Raw genomic sequence first — 17551 nt, forward strand, 5'->3', positions numbered from 1 at the left:
GCGTGTCTTCTTTTGGTGATTCTTCCTCGAATGCATTCTTTGCACATTTAACCCCGTCAGGTACTGCAATAATTACAGGCACATTCCATCCTCTGGGGTTGAGAGAAGGGAACAGAGCAAAGAAGAAGAAGTCAGGGGGTTTAAAACCTTCGGTGTAACCGGAACACAACATGACTTTGCTGTTTGACGTTTTCAGCATGCTTCTCTGTTGTTAATTCCACATGTATAGTACTGTATCACGTGTTATTGCATGGCAGTTCTTATAGATCAGCCACCGCTGTGTCTAAAGGGGCCATTATCTTTTGAGTTAATCTATCTTCGACCAAAAACCTTTTTAGCTTTGCCATGCTTTACCTGGACCAGCGCATTAAGGCCTTTTGCAGGGTGTAATGCAATCATTAATGGCTTTAAGTGACAGCAGTTGTCTTTTTATTTCAAATTCTTTCAAAACCCATGTAGTCAGGACCTGGTGTAGCAGTCGCGCTGGTCTGGCCTTGTGTGCACTATCCGCTCCTTGATGTTTAGTAAATCATTTTTTATTTCCAGTTTATTTGCACTATGATATTTGAGAGCTTCAAGCCTTTTCGTCTGACCTTTGATATCTAGTCCATTAACTCACTCAGTACGATTTAAGATTGTGATTGAAATACTTCTTTAAAACCCACATACGTTGAATACTCTTCCTCCTGCTTAATGTACAGAGTTATATAGTCAATATAATATATATATATATATATTGGGATGAAGTTGCCTTAGATTTTTTTTGTGCTGCAACTATTCTCAGGAAACCTTGAGCAATGCACTAAGTGATTATACAAAATATAAAATGGGAAGAAATCGTTTGGTGCTGTGGGGCGATTGACACTCTTCATGTAAGGCCAGTAGTTTCAAAATAAGAGATTTTGTAGATTTGCATAATTTGACGTTTGAAAACCAAATTAATTAAACCTATTGTAAGAGTAATCTACTGGCCTTACTGGAACCAGTCCTACTGGAATGGCAGTATGACAGTTGGTCCTGTTGATGAAGGGTGTTGGCGATCCCAGTCAGAGCTTTGTGAATGAATGAGGGTTAACTGATGCCAGCTGTGAAGTGTGTGTTTCTATGTGAGCTGTTTGTTTTCTTGGCTTCGGTGAAGGGACACGGGGTCCGGTCTGAGCAGAGACCCCGCTATCAGGGATACATTTTTGTCTTTCAGTTTTTAGTGGAACCTTCTCAGAGATATGAATTAATTTTCCCATCATTTGTTTCAGTTAATGTAAAGAAAATAAATAAAGATATCTAAGCTTGCTGTCGGCTGTCTTACTGTTACTGATTTGTATTACAAAAATGACTCTTTAAGCAAACTCTCACTAGAACCTGATAGATACAGGATTTTTGAGGCTGATGTCCATAATTGAAAGGTAAAAATATCCAGTAAGAAGATGTCAGATTACATATATTGTTTAAAAATGTCAACCATAACAGTTTTATTAAGAAACACCTAGATTTGGTGAGGAAAGAGTTGTGACTGACATGCGTACTGAGAAGGACATTTTACAATCACAAAGTAACCTGTGCTCTCTGGTGGACAAACAATGTAATGGAGACATTCTTCTTAAAATACCTCAAACATACCTGAAGCCTTTCTGTACTGACATTTCTTATTAATCATTAGCTGATATGAAGCTGATATTGTGCAATAACTTCAGCCAACTGTATCAGTAACCCACTAATAATGACTTTTTGAAACAGATGTTCTTTAAAATAAACTTTCATAAATCTCAATTAATGCCAGCCCCCCTTGAAAGTAGCGAGTCTCTTAAAGGATATTACATAGACATGTTTGTTTTACAGGCCACCTTAAAATATCCCTTAGTTCTTTGAACTGCTCACTTCCTGACATAGTTCAGGAAGACGGGAACTTCCCACTACCACTTCTTTGATACTACCAAGGAACCTAAAAAAGAAGGAAGAGTCATTACATCTTGGTGCCAGACTATTGTTACAGCTGTATTGAAGTCAATGGGAGTTTTATGGAGAAACACACTAAAACCCAACATATCTATGTCATATGACTTCTGATGAGGAAATGCCTCCAGAAAATGAAAGAACACACTTCAGATTCAGAGAGTGGGTTAATGACAAACTGCGAAAACAACAATTCAATAAAAGAAAATCTGTCGTTAACTCACTCTCTTAAGTGTGTTCTTTAACAATCTGTGGCAAACACAAGCTTATGATACTTACACATTTTGTTCAGCAAGAGAATCTACACAGATCAACACCACTTTTGTGATTTTCAAAGCGTGAGTTAAATCGCTAGAAGTAAAAAGCTAATATTAGGCTATAAACAAATTACATTGCAGTCGCATGACGGAAACATCACCACCACTAAGCGTCTTACTACACAAATACTATACATGTTTTCTACAAATTGATCGACCTACAAGTTGTAAAGTTAGAGTTACAATAGAGTGGTGTAGTTCGTAGTCCTAAAACAGGGAAATCAGTTAGCATTTTCACACATCCGGTTCCCTCGTCCCAAAGTTTTTGAATTGTTTTTCAGTTAAATGCCTGAAATAAGATCTGTGGTTACCACGGGCTTATGATGTTCACATGTTTTGTTCTAGGACATAAAATACATAATTAAATGTCCCCATGCGACCGTCTGTTAGAGCCTGACATTAGCTTTAGTCGTGGGAACCAGGGCGATGCTAACGTCAGGGTTAGCCTACAATATTATTTCATCCCTACACCACTCTGTAGTTAACTCTGTGTAACCAAAGTCGGCCTGTAAAGACGGACTAGTGAGTAGATGAGTCTCCGTGTTCGGCGTGACGACGTTTTATGTCCGTGACAACTTCTGTAGTTTAGCCACTTGTTAGCAACCGCCATTTTTAAGACACGTAAGCGCTTTATAATTAAATTGTGGGACAATTAATGTTGTATTTTATGTTGTAGAATAAAACGTGTAAATATCTTCAGCCTGTGGTAGCCACAGACCTTATTTCAGGCAGTTAACTGAAAACACAATCAACAAAACTCATTGAGAGGCGGGAAACGGATGTGTGAAAATGCAGACTGATTTCAGGGTTTTAGGACTACAAACTACACCATGGGAACATTTGATGAATACTCCTATCCCTTTAAATAATGCGCATGATTATTAATGATTAATTATTAATGCTAGCTCCTCACAGTGACCCTGATACTGACCAATTAACCGTGTGTGTCAAGTGCATTGGTTACCTGCCGGGTTGCCGCAGGGGAAGCTGGGAAAGGATGTGACGTGGTCGGTTAATCCTCTTAGTTTAATTAAGCTGAACCAGCAGGCCCACACTTCAACGGCGGAGGGTTCACAAATCGATTACATTGTGTGAGAAGTCAGACGTGGAGCAGGAGGAGTAGGTTTGAGGTTTGAACCGGTCGGAGCTGAGTTGGAGGTGCTGGTCCAGCGGCTCTGCAGGATGCTGCCCCGGCGGATGCTGTGGGGCGCCGTGGTGCGTCAGGTGGCTCCGCGTCTGACCTACAGCACCGCAGCACAGCCGCAGGTAGGCCTGCCCTCACACCGCAGACTGCACCGGCCCGCAGGCCTGCTGTCACATACAGGCTTTAATTAGCTGTTCATGATGAATTTGTCTTAAGGCTGACAGTCTATGTTCATATTGCATATTGTTCTATATGACAGTGATATAACATTGATTTAATCTGACTATTAAAGAGGTACTATATTTAATGAAAATGTCTTAAAAGGCATTGTGGATGTGCACTACTTAAAATTAGTGAGGGATATTGGAATATTTGAGTGTTTCACTTGATTGTTTATTCTGTGACATCAGAATATATCCCCCCAAAAAACGCAATTCATTTGACTGTAATGCATCCATATCCCCCACTGAATTTGAGTAATATATTTACTTGCATATATTTTAATTATTTTGCAGAATATAGCAATTATTACCATGTTTCACGTACTATAAAATGTATAACCAAATGTTTCAATGTGCTGTACGAGTCCCACTGATTGCCAAATTCATTCAATGTTGTTTTCTGAAATTAGTTTTGTGGTTTTCAGGTCTGTTTGATCACTGCAACATGCACATATATATAAAATTCAGACAATTCAAAGAAATCAGTTTAAGGATTTTCATTTCAAAAACTCCCAAATTTCCCATATTGGCATGTATCAATGAATGTATATGGAAGGCCTCCTATGTGTTCAAATGATTTTTCATTTAATGCATTCTAGTTTTCGCTATTATGTCAACAAATCGATTAGTCAATCAACAGAAAATTACGTGCTAAATGCTTTAGATTGAACAATCATTTTTTAAAATCAAAAATGCTAAGAATGTGCTGTTTCCAGCTCAGATGTGTGGACTTCATGCTTTTGTTTTTTTCATAAATCATACTAAACTGAATATCTTTGGGGTTTGGACTGCTGATTGTACAAAAAAAAGACATTTAAAGATGTCACCTTGGGCTGTGGGAAAGTATAACAGGAGTCTTTGCTTTGTCTGACCTAATCGGCAGATGAAATTGATAATGAAAACAATCTTTATTATGTATAATATTAGGTTATGGCAGCTCTAATTTTCATGCGTCCATCTTTGCAGTCACCTTATGTCTGCTTTGTCAGTCACACTTGTCTTTCATCTTCCTGTCACCAGGTGAAGCCAAAAAAGACCACATTTGGCCCTCTGAGTGACCAAGATCGGATATTCACCAACTTATATGGCCGTCATGAGTGGAGGTAGAAACATGTGAGACAAAAACAGTTTTGCATCAACTCTAATGGCCTGAAACTCAGTAAACACACTCTCTTTCTCTCATCCTCTCCCTCCTCCTGCCAGACTCAAGGGAGCTCTCAAACGAGGAGACTGGTACAAGACTAAAGAGATCATACTGAAGGGATCAGACTGGATCCTAAATGAGGTGAAAATCTCGGGGCTTCGAGGCCGAGGAGGCGCGGGTTTCCCCACTGGCATGAAGTGGAGCTTCATGAACAAACCCAGTGACGGCAGGTAGGAACAAGAAAAAGAAGACACAACCGAGATCTGATTCGCCTGAAGCACTGTCCACACCAGTAATGAAACTCTGGTGACGTTTCCTTCATTACTGTGTTTCAGGCCTAAGTACCTGGTGGTGAATGCCGACGAGGGGGAGCCAGGGACGTGTAAAGACCGTGAGATAATGCGTCATGACCCCCATAAGCTGATAGAAGGCTGCCTGGTCGCTGGGAGAGCAATGGGCGCTCGTGCTGCGTACATCTACATCAGAGGAGAGTTTTACAACGAGTCCTCAAATCTGCAGGTATACAGAGGCACAGATAGATGGCTCTTCAGTCCATAGATGCTGCGTGTTTTATACGATGTTGTCACTCCAAACAGGTGGCTATTAATGAGGCCTACAAATCCCAGCTGATAGGGAAGAACGCCTGTGGCTCGGGGTATGACTTTGATGTGTTTGTGATGCGGGGAGCCGGAGCGTACATCTGCGGGGAGGAGACGGCGCTCATCGAGTCTCTTGAGGGCAAACAAGGGAAACCCCGACTCAAGCCGCCGTTCCCTGCAGACATAGGTGAGATGACAGCTCCAACATCCGGTTTCCTGCTGGGGTTAATTATGGTTTAAGAAACTGCAAAATAGAGTAATGTTGTAATTACAGTCCTTGGTGCTTATCACTGTGTTTCTCTCTCTCCCTCAAGGGGTGTTTGGGTGCCCGACAACAGTCTCCAATGTGGAAACGGTTGCTGTGGCGCCTGAGATCTGTCGTCGAGGCGGAGCTTGGTTCGTCGGCTTCGGGAGGGAGAGGAACTCAGGGACGAAGCTGTTCAACATCTCCGGTCACGTGAACACGCCGTGCACGGTGGAGGAAGAGATGTCTATTCCTCTGAGGGAGCTAATAGAGAGGCACGCAGGTGTGTGTGTTTACTGTCCACCTCTGTGTTGATGCAGGTTTCCTTTTTGAGATGTTGACATGACTTCCTTTTCTGCTCTCGTCTGATTGGCGCAGGAGGAGTGAGGGGTGGCTGGGACAATCTATTAGGAGTGATCCCAGGTGGGTCCTCCACTCCCATCATTCCTCGACATGTGTGTGATGATGTTTTGATGGATTTCGATGACCTGGTCCGTGCAGAGACTGCACTGGGAACCGCTGCTGTCATAGTGATGGATAAATCGGTAAACACACTCCTGAATACTGCACACGACAAAACACACTGCGCCCTCAGCGACTATCAGTCTGCAAAGATAATCTGAGAACTGTATTTTTCCTCCAGACTGACGTGATCCGAGCCATCGCACGCTTGGTTGAGTTCTACAAACACGAGAGCTGTGGACAGTGCACCCCCTGCAGAGAGGGTAAAGAACTGCAGATGTATTTAACCTCAAATGCATCACCTCATTATGACCTTTGAGTCCTCTTATAACCAACACTGTTGTAGAACTCTGTTGCCATTTCTCTTTTTTAATAGGCTGGAATAGTTATGTACATACACAAACACCTCTGTGTGATCGGTGCTGGATACCAAGAAGTCATCATGAATACGGCTGAAGTTCCTGCTCACTGGAATCAGAGCTCTCTTAAACTTTTACTACCAACCACATGTGGTACTCAGATCTTATATTTAGATTAAAAAAAAAACAACAAAAAAATACACTATGTTATTGCATCCCAAAATTCAGAAGTATTAGAGGATAAGTTCACGCTCATGATTTTAGCTCAGCAGCCACAGTGAAGATTTTACTTTAAAATGTTATAAATAATGTCTTTTCAAATCAATTTAAGATCTCAGGCTTCCAGAGACTTCAATTACATCAGATGAGCTTTATGGAGCCATTTTCTTTTTTGTTATATATTTGGGTTGTTTAACTTTTTTTCCCCCATCTTCTTCAGTAGTTGAGGGGGGATGCTGCAACGCTGTTTTGCTGTGAAGCATCAGAAAAGTTTTGTCGACTATGAAACCGACTTTCCATCAGGATGGAAATGAGTAGATCATTTTCATGATTTTAAATCAAAACACACATAAAAGTATCAAAGGAAAAGTCCTCCTCATTCCCTTTATGTGGGTATTTGCCAGAAGAAGACTTATGTTGTGATTTTAGTGTTCTTCTCTGTTGTATTCAACTTTTCTCCCTTTGTCCGCTCCTTCAGGAGTTGACTGGATGGATAATATGATGTGGAGGTTTGTTCGGGGAGAAGCAGCCGTTTCAGAGATCGACATGATCTGGGAGCTGAGCAAGCAGATTGAGGGACACACCATCTGTGCCCTCGGGGACGGAGCTGCCTGGCCTGTGCAGGTGAATTTACAGATCTAACGATGAAGCTGTTCATGAAACACTGTCTGAGGTTACAAAGTTCTGAAACACGTATTAATTAACATTTTAACACGTTTTTTTCTTCCTATTCACTTTCCATTTTTTTTATATGCAGGGACTGATTCGCCACTTCCGGCCAATCATGGAGAGCCGCATCGCTCAGTATAACAAGAAAAACCCTCCGAGGGAGCCAGATATTGAGATGATCTGAGACCACACAGCATCAAGTCCTTCACTACAGTATAAATAGCTCATCATGCTTTGTGTATAATTTTTTTTTTAATTATAGTTTTTAAATGTGATATTTGTTCTTTAAGAGAATGCACATTGCAAGTTGTACTGCTTCAATGAAATGTTTCAAGTTTAAAGTTATCATCATTGCAAAACCTTCACAGACAACATGTTTTTAAGGGTTTTCACACAAGGATGATTGGTACATTTTTGTAATCAATTCTGCAACAAGTTGGTCACTTACACATTTATTTAAAGTGACAATAGACGTTTTGCTTCATCATATCATTATGAAGTAAATGCTGATTGCACAATTTATGGATGTAGAATAATGAAACCATCAATGTTTGTATTGGTTCCCTATAAACCTCGCTATCACTATACAGTTTTGGTCATCTGGGAAAAGGAAGCTTAACTGGTGATCTATTTCTATTACAGACTGAATGATTGACTGAACTCGAGTTGTGTCCCGTGTTATTTGCGACTCTGAGGAAAAATGAAACAATATAGTTGTCTTTACAAAAGTGGCAACAATCATACCACTTGGAAACGCTAACTGTTGACAGCTAATTGGCAGACTGGTTTTGTGATGTGTGGCAGAACAGACTTTAATAAGGAAAATACACATTAATAAGAGTCACAAGCTCAAACACTGCAATAAATTAAGTTTATTTATTTCATAAAAGCATGAAATAAATTCAATAGGTTTACTACATGTTAGTCCAATATGATCTGTACAAAAAGACCATAATAGAAAAGGATGATATCACCGACAGGGAGAAAGGAAAGAAAAGGGGGTGAGACAAAGTAGGAAAAGCTGTTTTTGGGGAAAAAATTTAAAGAAGTGATGTACAACATCGTTGCCTTGTGAGATTGTTTTTACAATGACACTATATTCAAACACTTCACCTGGCATGTGATTTTATTCCGTTCCAAATAAAACTGGAGGCAGAAAATCGCTCATCTGATCGTCTTTACATCCACAAAATAGTTTGGAATATCAGTCCTTCAAATGTTCATCTTCAAACTATAATGTGTGCACCAAAAAATCAAGTATTAGTATGTCTATGCAGACCCAAGTACTAAAATGCAACCAACATGTAGCTGTTAAGAGTCATCCATGTGATGAGCGGGAGATGAGTGATGGAAGAAGACAGGCTCAGTTTGGGTGAACATCCCGTAAGACTTCGGCACAAAGCATTTGAGGGAGATTTTCCTGTTTTAGGGTGCCATCCAGAAAGGCATAGACTGCGGCTGTGGCTGTGTTTTAGCACGCGGGGGTGGTGGAGGAGGGCAGCGATAGCCCTGTGTCCAGCCTGAGGAGGTGGAGGTAGGGGGAACTGCCCCAGGGTTACCTGGCCCTGAGGCTTTGGAGGTTGAGTGGTCTTCCTCTTCATCCGAGGAGTCGCCCGTGTACGACACCAAACCAGTTTTCAATCTCTTCACTGTGGGCTCTGAAAGGAGGAGAGGGGAGGCACATGTGGGGGAGGGAGGGAGAGAAATATGGGGAGAGAAAAACATACACAAAAACAGCAGCAGCACAAATTCATTAATCCAAACACATTTTGGGAGAAACAAATAGTTAATAGATTTAAATCATAGTTTGTCAGCAGAGTAGAGAAGGGGGGCAGCCATTCGAAAGCAGCCATTGGTTGGTGGGGAGCGACAGTGTTTGGGCCGTCCAATCGAGAGGAAGGACGGCATCACAGGGACGAGTCGTGCCCCACCCCCAATCAGAATCCAGCATCGCCCCAGAGATACATGGAAGAGAAGAAAAACACAGAGAAAAAGAGAAAAACACAAAAACAGGAGAGATTCTCGTTAGTGAGGAAAGCAAAACAATAAACAGATACACCAGACTGATGATGTCATCAGAACGGGACGGTAAGGTGGACTCGACAAATCAGACTTCTTTATAAAAAAGGACTTAACAATGCATAAAAGATGTCAGGTCATAGCTCCATCTCACTATCTGGAGATTTCTAGTCACAGCAGCAGAATCCTGTAAGAATCATAAGAAGCATAAGGGCCAGTTTGAGGCTGAGTATGAGAGTGTGTAACGCTTCATTAATCTAATCTGTCACAGAAACAAGGGGCCCTATTATTCAAATCAAGATTTTAGGCCAACTAGGTGTCATAATACATCTTCTGGGGCTTCATGTAACAGATATAGGTCTCAAGTAAACTCCAGACAGTTAGACATGGTCCAGTGGTCCGGGACAGGATTTACATTTTACTCTTTGCAGCTCTACTTTAAGGCTGTGAACAGATCCAGGCTGAGCTTATAAAGGGGCAGAGTCCACGTTCAGGAAGTGTGGATTTGGATTTGGGCAGGGATTTTGTCAATCCACGGGATAATGCCCTTACCCACGGCGCATTGCGGTACCCTTCTCTCCTCCATCTTGGGTCTCACTCCATTCACAGGCAGCGGGGGTGGAGGCATTAGCTGCCTACTGCAGAAGACAAAGAGAGATGTGTCAGCTAACAACTGACCCCTGAACACCATTAATCACTTTTAAATTAATTAACTGTAAACCACTACAACAAAACTATGCGTACCTGTCCCTCTCACTCGGTGGGCCAGAGGAACTCGGTGGTGGGGGTCCTGTGGTCTCCGGGCTGCCCACTGGGAAGCCTGCACCTAAATTAGTCATATGAATGGGTCCATGCTATGAGCAGAAAAACACACAGGCCTGATTAGCAGAGATCCTCAACTAAACCCTGTCCTGTCACTTTAATACGACTAATAACTGGAAAATAACTATTCAAATGTTATAATCTATAAATCTCAATTTTCCATTAACTCCCAAAGCAAAATAAATCAATTTAAAATATTTTAAATGACTTGGAATTGAAACTAATAATTGTTTATTTTGTGATGATACTGAAACAACTGATCATTTATTTTTCCAGTGTGTGTACCCTGAATCTTTCTGGCTACATGTCCATGACTGGCTTTGACCAAAGTTTCAAAATTGTTTCATCTTTTCTTAAAAGGACACCGTTTACAAATAATGCACGAGAGCAAAGATGTTTAACTTGTTAATAACATTCTTAAGCCCTATTCACACGGGACTAGTATTACCAGTTGATCTCATGTAATTTAGAAATTACCACCGGACATTTGCATTTGTGTGGCGCATTCACTACCTGGATATGATGTCAAAGCTCCGTGTAACATCAACGTTCAGAAGCAAAACGGCTGTTTCATGTTTTTTTAATGCATCTGATCCCATTGGTCTTATATAAAGGATCTTTGAGTCATGTTGTTTGTACGTAGGATATTATTCAATTAAAAAAATATATGACTTATTACTACACCAGCATTAAAGTGAAATAATCTGTCACTGTGAATATCTTACCACAAGTCTGATTACACTGACATTTTTTCCAGCCTCTATGAAAGATACTTGAGGCTGATCAGTAAGAATAATACCTTCTTTTGATACTCCATATTATCAGTAGAAAGACAGGAAAACTGTAAGTGAACAACAACAACAGGAAACAGGCCATGCTATCTCAAACAGTGTACATAAAACACTTACGGAAGGTGGATGACATGGTGATAGAAAAATCACAGACAATGAATTAACAGAATAGCTATTGACAGAAATGCATATGATTGGCTGATGAAATTCAACACACACTCAGACAAACTGTACTCGGTGTGGATATAACAAGGGGGACTAAGGTGGAGAAAAGTAAAGAAGGGCGATAAAAGATCATTATAGAACAATAATCTGTAACGGCGGAGGAGCTGTTTATCACCTGGTATCCGAGCAGGCCGCTGTTCCTCTCGTCTGGGACCTCCTCTGTGAAACGTCTTTTCTGCGGTGGGTTGGCTGGGGTGGCAGAAGGTGGAGCTTTGGGTGGCACTGCAGCGGATGGAGGAAAAGGTACAGGAGGAAGAGTCTGCAGAGAAGGAGAAAACTACAATAATTAACATTATTGCAAGTATTATTGCTTTGGAAGCTATTATGGTTGTCAAAACCATCGATGCTTTATTAAAACACCACATGCTTAAAACCATATGATGCATTTAATAGAATCTAAATGACTGGTGCTATAGAAAACACAAAAAAGTGACTTATTCTCGACAAGTTCTGTACAGGTTGTTAGTAAAAAATTTGAATAAATTCTCCTATTTTGTGCGCCTCTGACTTTTGGTATGCTGTGGTATCGAAAAAGCTATCAAGTTTTGTTTTTTATACTAGTATTGTATCGAAGTTTTAAATGCTGGCATTGTGACAACCTTCAAATCTATACAAGTGGTGAAGACAAAGTCCAAATTTGTTTCTTGTTTCACAGAAGGAACCATTATGCTTTACGTCTTTTATTCTATAGAATAGAGGACTTGGTGGCCCGGTCCTACCTGTGGCATGGTGCCTGGAGCAGGAGCAGGAGCAGGTGCAGGGGCAAGAACTGGAGCTGGAGCAGGAGCTGGAATGGGGGTAGGAGCAGGAGCAGGGGTGTGGGCAGGGGGGAGGGGGTACTGAGGAGGCACACCTGCAGGTGCTGCGGGAGGTATAGGAGGTGGGACTGTGTAAGGTGGAGGGAGAGGTTGTGGCTGAGGTGGTGGTACGGGCATTGGGTAGCCTGGCTGATAACCAGCAGGGTGGTAGTACGGAGGCTGCGGAGGCATCCCGTTCACAACTGGGGGCTGTGCAAAACCTGTAGGAGGGAGAGGAAACAGATCAAGTCAGGCTCTTTCAATCTGACTGAGTATGTTAAAGCTCTTAGTGTATCGTTTAATAAAGTGATAAATCAAAACCAAAGAGAGGCAACCAGGTATATTTTACCTTGTTGTGTTGGCATCATTGTGCTCATTTGGTTGAGGAAGCGAGAGTACTCTGCATGGACCTAGAGACAGACAAACATTCCACATAAGGCTTTTTAGTGTTTCAAGAACTAACATATGATTTATTGGTAATCATAAGACAATAACAAAACAGAAAAGTAACATCACTATATTTTGGAGGAAAATAATGTGAAAACTCTGTCACACACCTACTTAGCTTCAATACAAATGAAATGATAGCGTTCAGTAATACCTCCCTTTAGAGCAGAAAGCTGCGTGTGAAGAAAGTGCAACTCAAACTTGTGGTCTACAGTTGTGGTATCAAAAAACACAACTATCTACCGCTTTGTGACTGCAGATAAGTTTGATCTCATCTCAAAGTTCAATCACACTGCTCATACCGAAAGGAAGTGCGTGTTAATTTTTTCACACCAACTTCAAGCTTTGTTTGCCAGAGTGGCAACAACGGGCTGGTAATGACAATCATTTCTGTTTGAGAGAGTCACAACATTTGGAAATGTCAGTAGAGGCCAACAGGGATATTAGTGATCAATCAATGATATGGCTAGGAATTTAATTAGGCAAGCTGAAGTACATCCCTGGGACATTTGCTTTAACCCTGTGCCAAATCTCCAAACAGTTGTAATAACTAAGCCCTACACAGCCAACTATCATGGTCAGTGATCTGTCTCTTCCTCTAACAAAGGTCAAAAGCTTCCATAATGGAAAAGTGCACATTCGTAATTTTATAAACTTATACCGGAGTGTCAGTTGTACTGGGAATGGAAAAGCAAAGAGCTGGAGTCAAGTATCAGTATCGTGGTTTCTTATTTGACAGTAACAGGAAATCACTCACCGTCTGAAGCAAGTTCTCACACAGGGTTTTTGCAGCTGCAAGCCCTTCTGGTTTAGGATGACTGGAGAGAGAGCAGACTGCAATTAGTTCTGGTGATTCCACAGTGCTACAAAGCCAGTTGCTCAAGCAGGAATTCTGACATGCTTCATGGTTCATAATCTTTCATAATTCATTGGACAGCATCCACCTGATATAGATGTACATGGGTTCAAAGGCCTCTCGTCCAGACGCAGGCTCTAAACAGCCTGATCCTTTTCCTCTGAGGAAAACTTTGGCCCCAGTTTCAGCCTGGATATGCTGCAGGTACGAACAGCCAGGGCCCTCCACCCGCTCTTTGACAACAAACCCTGGGATTGCGTGCTCCAGGCCTACAAAGACTTTATCTTGAACATAATGCATCTAAGAAAAGGAAACACAACATAAGGACAAACATTTAACTACATTACTCTAGTTCATTAAAACCATCCACCAGTTATGAGGTAAAAGATGCCATTAAACGGCCTGTTTTATATTTCTCTGCACATTTATACTCAGAAAGGTATCTGAATATTCATCCTGAACCTCATACAAATACTGTAGTCAACAAATACATCCTGCACCCCTCGTTGTTGCGTGACAACAACACCCATTGTTGTGCAATGTGACACAACTGCTGCTTCATGAGGACGGGGTTCATGGATTTGCCTCCAGTTTCTATTGAGTGATTTTCAATTGTACTTTTACTAGCCGGAGGTCAGACATGTTCATGTTCCTAGTTGTCTGGAACGCAGCATTAGTTCATGGGATATAAAAAGACAAAAGGAAACTTTCATACCCCGGACTGAAAGTGTGGTTTGTGGTGGGTCATGGGGGGCAGTGATGGAGGGGGTGGGTTGTGCTGCTGGTAAATTGTGACAGAAGCTCCACTAGGGGAGAAGGTTGAAGAAGAAGATGAGGCAGTCGCAGCCTTCACCACACCGTTGGTGATGATCTCTTTGATTCTATTAACTGCCCCTGGAGAACACGGGAAAGAAACCGTCAGTCTAATGACATGATATATGAAGACATCCATTCGTGACTGATTGAAGATAAATTTGAAGTACTGACTGTCGACGAGCTCCCTAGTCTGTCCTTGGACGTGCAGGTACAGAGGTCGATCCCTGCGTGGGAAGAGCAGAGGGGTTGTGTTAACATGAAATAATTAAACAGCAGGTTTTTAAGATCAGTTGTCCAAAGTAAAAGGGCGCGAGAATTCACCCTGGAAGCGCTTTCCCCTTCTCTTCTCCAGTCATGTATCGGCCTCTGGTTGAAACAGCAGCACCGCTCACTTTACTGATCTGCAGACAAACAAAGTGTTGGAGAGTGCATATCAATAAATAGCTACCAATAACCTGAATTCTGAGAGATATCATCGTCCATATTGATACTGACCTCATCCTGCGTTTGTCCGCGCGTCAGGAGGTTTCTACAGGTGATTGGGACGTCGTTGATCTCAACCTCAGCTACGACCAGGTCATCCTTGGCCTTTGCTGGCACTGGAGGCTTCCCAACACCTACAACCTGAGAGAGGAGGGAGAAAGATGAAGTGTGTGTCACTCCAGATTAACTGGGGCCAGAGAACTCAATCAGGGAGGAGGTATACTTTACCTAGGAGAGCCAAATCAAACAGATATCTGAGATCATTAGTTCCATCAGCGGTTGGGTTCCTGAACAAGCTGTAGGTTTAGTTGCTATTGCACTAAACAAAGGACTGATGCACTCTTAGAGCTTTATTATAGTTATTTCATTTTTATTTCTCACTGTTTATCTTTATGATGACCTCCTGTATGTTATGTGTTACGTCACTATGTATTGTATCTTTTCAGGCCGATGCGTACTGATTGTGTTGACTACTGTTGCGAACAAAATTGCCCTTCAGGGACAATAAAGACTCTCTAACTCTAACTAATATTACCCGGCCCTCTAAACATAGTATAATGGCCCTGCGTCAGTGCAGATACGATTTGTATCAGTTCTGTACCTGTACAACCGGATTGACAATGAACAGCCGGAGTGTTTATTGTCACTCCGGTTGTACAAGTACACTCGTATGAAAAGGACAGCAGTGATAAGGTGCATTTGTATAATCACTATCTATACCTGTATGTACATGAGACACAAACATACTAACAGAATGTAAAGGCAACAAGGGTGTATAGTAAAATAAAGCAAAACAGTATAAAAACAGTGATTGATTGATAGATAGATGGTGCATGATGTGTATTAATTTGTCAGATATTGCACTGATAGTTGGACTGTGTAGAGACTAACCACCAGGCATCTAATGTGATGCTCCTAAATACCTTATCTGGAGGGCCTGGGGTGCCAATCTGCGAGGGTTTGAGTTTGCCCTTGGCTACCAACATGGCATTAATCTTGGCAGCCACAGCAGCTGCAGCATCCAGAGCCCCGGTGGGTGCAGCCTCAGCCTCCCCCATCCCACCAGAGCCGGGGCCGGGCTGGTCCCATTTGCTGCGGCGGCTGTGAGGACAGAAAAACATGACAGGAAAATAAAATAATGACTGTAGAGAAGAAAGGAGAAGAGAACTAACCTATACTTGGACTTTGTTGGTATAACCTAAGTCACCCTTACAACTGCTTACAGTATTGTTGATGTTTTGGAAACTGACCAAGAGGAGAGACTATTTTTATTCGCTCTTATGTGATCATTACAGTACATGCACACTGAAAACCCGCATGCAGTCTTTGGAAACACCTTACATAATCTGCAACTATATAAAGCAGAGCTAGCACGAACCAGAGCGCAGCAGCAGCAGCCAGACAACACTCCGCCATGATTATGTAAACTACCGTTAGCTAGCTAGGAGGCTAACTGAAAGCATCCGGACGGCGGGTCAAATACCACAGGAAAATATAAAAAAACAGCCCATTTTTACACACTCACCCGCCGTTTTGGGTTCCACAATATGACATCAATTTCCCGTCAAGCGATTTTTTTCCTCTCAGTGCAAAATAAATGCGAAATAACTGTGTTTTGGCTGCTGCACAGTGTCGTCAGGAGGCTGTGTTGGCTGCTAGCCACGGTAGCCGCAGTAGCCACTGCAGCTACATTCAGCTCCGTTTCCGCCTCCGGTTAACGCTGTTTGCCGGCAGTTATACTCTCTCACACACATGGGGGCGCCAGATACCAGCACGCTTTTCCTCTGAGCATTAAAACAGGTTCAGGTGCGAGGCTACTACCTCACCTGTCCCGCCTGTCAACACCTCCTTGCCACCCTTGAGTGGGTTTCTCCGGAGGAGGCATGAAAGTCTCTCCAGTGGAGGAAAGAGCCTTCAGCTGCAGCACATGCTTCAAGGTAAGTGTGAACTATTACACCAGCTGCTCTTTAAAATGTCTGTCTGAAGCATTTGAACTGCACACATGCATGTCTCATTTAACTTTTACAAGTTTAGGACAGAGGGATTTGACCCTTTGTGTCATTTTTTTAATGCTAACATATGCAAGCTAGCATTTAGCTACATTAACCCTATGATGTCATAGCATTTTTTATGTTTTAGAGTATTCCCTTTGACTGTAATGTGGTTAAATATTTGCTTTGTACCTAATATAGGCAGCAAAATTTGTAAATTATACACAACTTTTTAAAAAAGTTACTTCATGAAGTAATCACAGGAAGATGGACGTCTTTGTGTAAAATTGAGCTTGTTAGCATAGTCAAAACTCTATAAAGTAAAACATAAATTATAGAAAAACTACCAAAAATAACAAATTGTCATCAATATATTTAATATTTCTGGAAAGTCTGTCATCGAAATTCGATTAGAGCCAGACGGAGATGTCTGGAGATAAATCGGTGTCATGTATTTGTTGCCCGATATGTAAACTTTCTTTTTAGAGAGTATAATGCAGAAAAAGATGCTTGGGGTAACCAATAATCATTCAATTCTCAGTCAAGTTTACTGTTTCAGTTCCCTGATGTCGTTTTAGACAATAAAGTTTATTATTAAACTGTAAAATATCCTGCCTCAGTTACACATCTTTGTCATAAGCGTTTGATAACCACATTTGAGGGACCATTGCGAGTGTTTATCAGCCATTATATCAATATCAGAGTTCTTTACTTCCTAATATTTGTATCAGTATCGGCCCCAAAAATTCAGTCAGACTCTAACTCTAATATGTCTTGCTGGCTTTAATTGCCTTTTGACTTGTTAGTGACATGATTGTATTTTGTGCAAATACATTATAAACTGAAATCCCCCTCAAGCTTTCAAACTGAACTTGGTTGAAGGATGTGAGATCTGTAGGCTTTCAGTGTTTTTGTGATGGGCTAAAGGTCCTGTTTGGTCCTCAAGGCTTTGTTCCTGGTGAAGGATGAAGTCAGC

At 41.6% G+C, this 17551-nt stretch overlaps 2 protein-coding genes across 3 annotated transcripts; one reads left to right on the top strand and one right to left on the bottom strand.

The window, feature by feature from the left end:
• Positions 1 to 3454: 3454 nt before the first annotated feature.
• LOC141012453 (NADH dehydrogenase [ubiquinone] flavoprotein 1, mitochondrial-like) lies at positions 3455 to 7512 on the top strand. The gene is made up of 10 exons (XM_073485938.1): positions 3455 to 3533; positions 4653 to 4735; positions 4836 to 5006; positions 5112 to 5295; positions 5373 to 5562; positions 5690 to 5902; positions 5998 to 6164; positions 6263 to 6344; positions 7138 to 7283; positions 7417 to 7512. The coding sequence occupies exons 1-10, from the start codon at positions 3465 to 3467 to the stop codon at positions 7510 to 7512; spliced, it is 1401 nt and encodes a 466-aa protein (XP_073342039.1). The 5' UTR covers positions 3455 to 3464.
• A 670-nt stretch (positions 7513 to 8182) lies between these two features.
• On the bottom strand, positions 8183 to 16267 carry khdc4 (KH domain containing 4, pre-mRNA splicing factor). Of its 2 annotated transcripts, XM_073485248.1 has the most exons (14): positions 16110 to 16267; positions 15508 to 15685; positions 14597 to 14725; positions 14423 to 14502; positions 14273 to 14325; positions 14001 to 14179; positions 13374 to 13585; positions 13187 to 13247; positions 12332 to 12392; positions 11905 to 12203; positions 11301 to 11444; positions 10092 to 10201; positions 9900 to 9985; positions 8183 to 8986 (listed from the first exon to the last, which is right to left on the bottom strand). In XM_073485248.1, exons 1-14 carry the CDS (start codon positions 16136 to 16138, stop codon positions 8754 to 8756), a joined length of 1854 nt encoding a protein of 617 aa, XP_073341349.1. In that variant the 5' UTR covers positions 16139 to 16267; the 3' UTR covers positions 8183 to 8753. The 2 variants fall into 2 exon arrangements, with proteins under 2 accessions (XP_073341349.1, XP_073341350.1); XM_073485249.1 differs by lacking the exon at positions 8183 to 8986 and having other exon boundaries at positions 9893 to 9985; positions 10092 to 10173; positions 16110 to 16231.
• Between the last annotated feature and the right edge of the window lie 1284 nt (positions 16268 to 17551).

This window comes from Pagrus major, chromosome 17 (genome assembly GCF_040436345.1).
Source record: "Pagrus major chromosome 17, Pma_NU_1.0".
Lineage (NCBI taxonomy): Eukaryota > Metazoa > Chordata > Actinopteri > Spariformes > Sparidae > Pagrus > Pagrus major.

Bases quoted from the DNA above. Each gene is read 5' to 3' on its own strand.
- khdc4 (XM_073485248.1), bottom strand. From the start codon at position 16,138: ATGTCATATTGTGGAACCCAAAACGGCGG. The intron at 12,393-13,186 runs GTGAGTGATTTC...GTCTGTCTCTAG, and splicing joins GTGAGAACTTGCTTCAGACG to GTCCATGCAGAGTACTCTCG. The intron at 9,986-10,091 runs GTACGCATAGTT...TGTCTTCTGCAG, and splicing joins CCACCGAGTGAGAGGGACAG to TAGGCAGCTAATGCCTCCAC.
- LOC141012453 (XM_073485938.1), top strand. From the start codon at position 3,465: ATGCTGTGGGGCGCCGTGGTGCGTCAGGTGGCTCCGCGTCTGACCTAC. The intron at 4,736-4,835 runs GTAGAAACATGT...TCCTCCTGCCAG, and splicing joins TATGGCCGTCATGAGTGGAG to ACTCAAGGGAGCTCTCAAAC. The intron at 7,284-7,416 runs GTGAATTTACAG...TTTTATATGCAG, and splicing joins GAGCTGCCTGGCCTGTGCAG to GGACTGATTCGCCACTTCCG.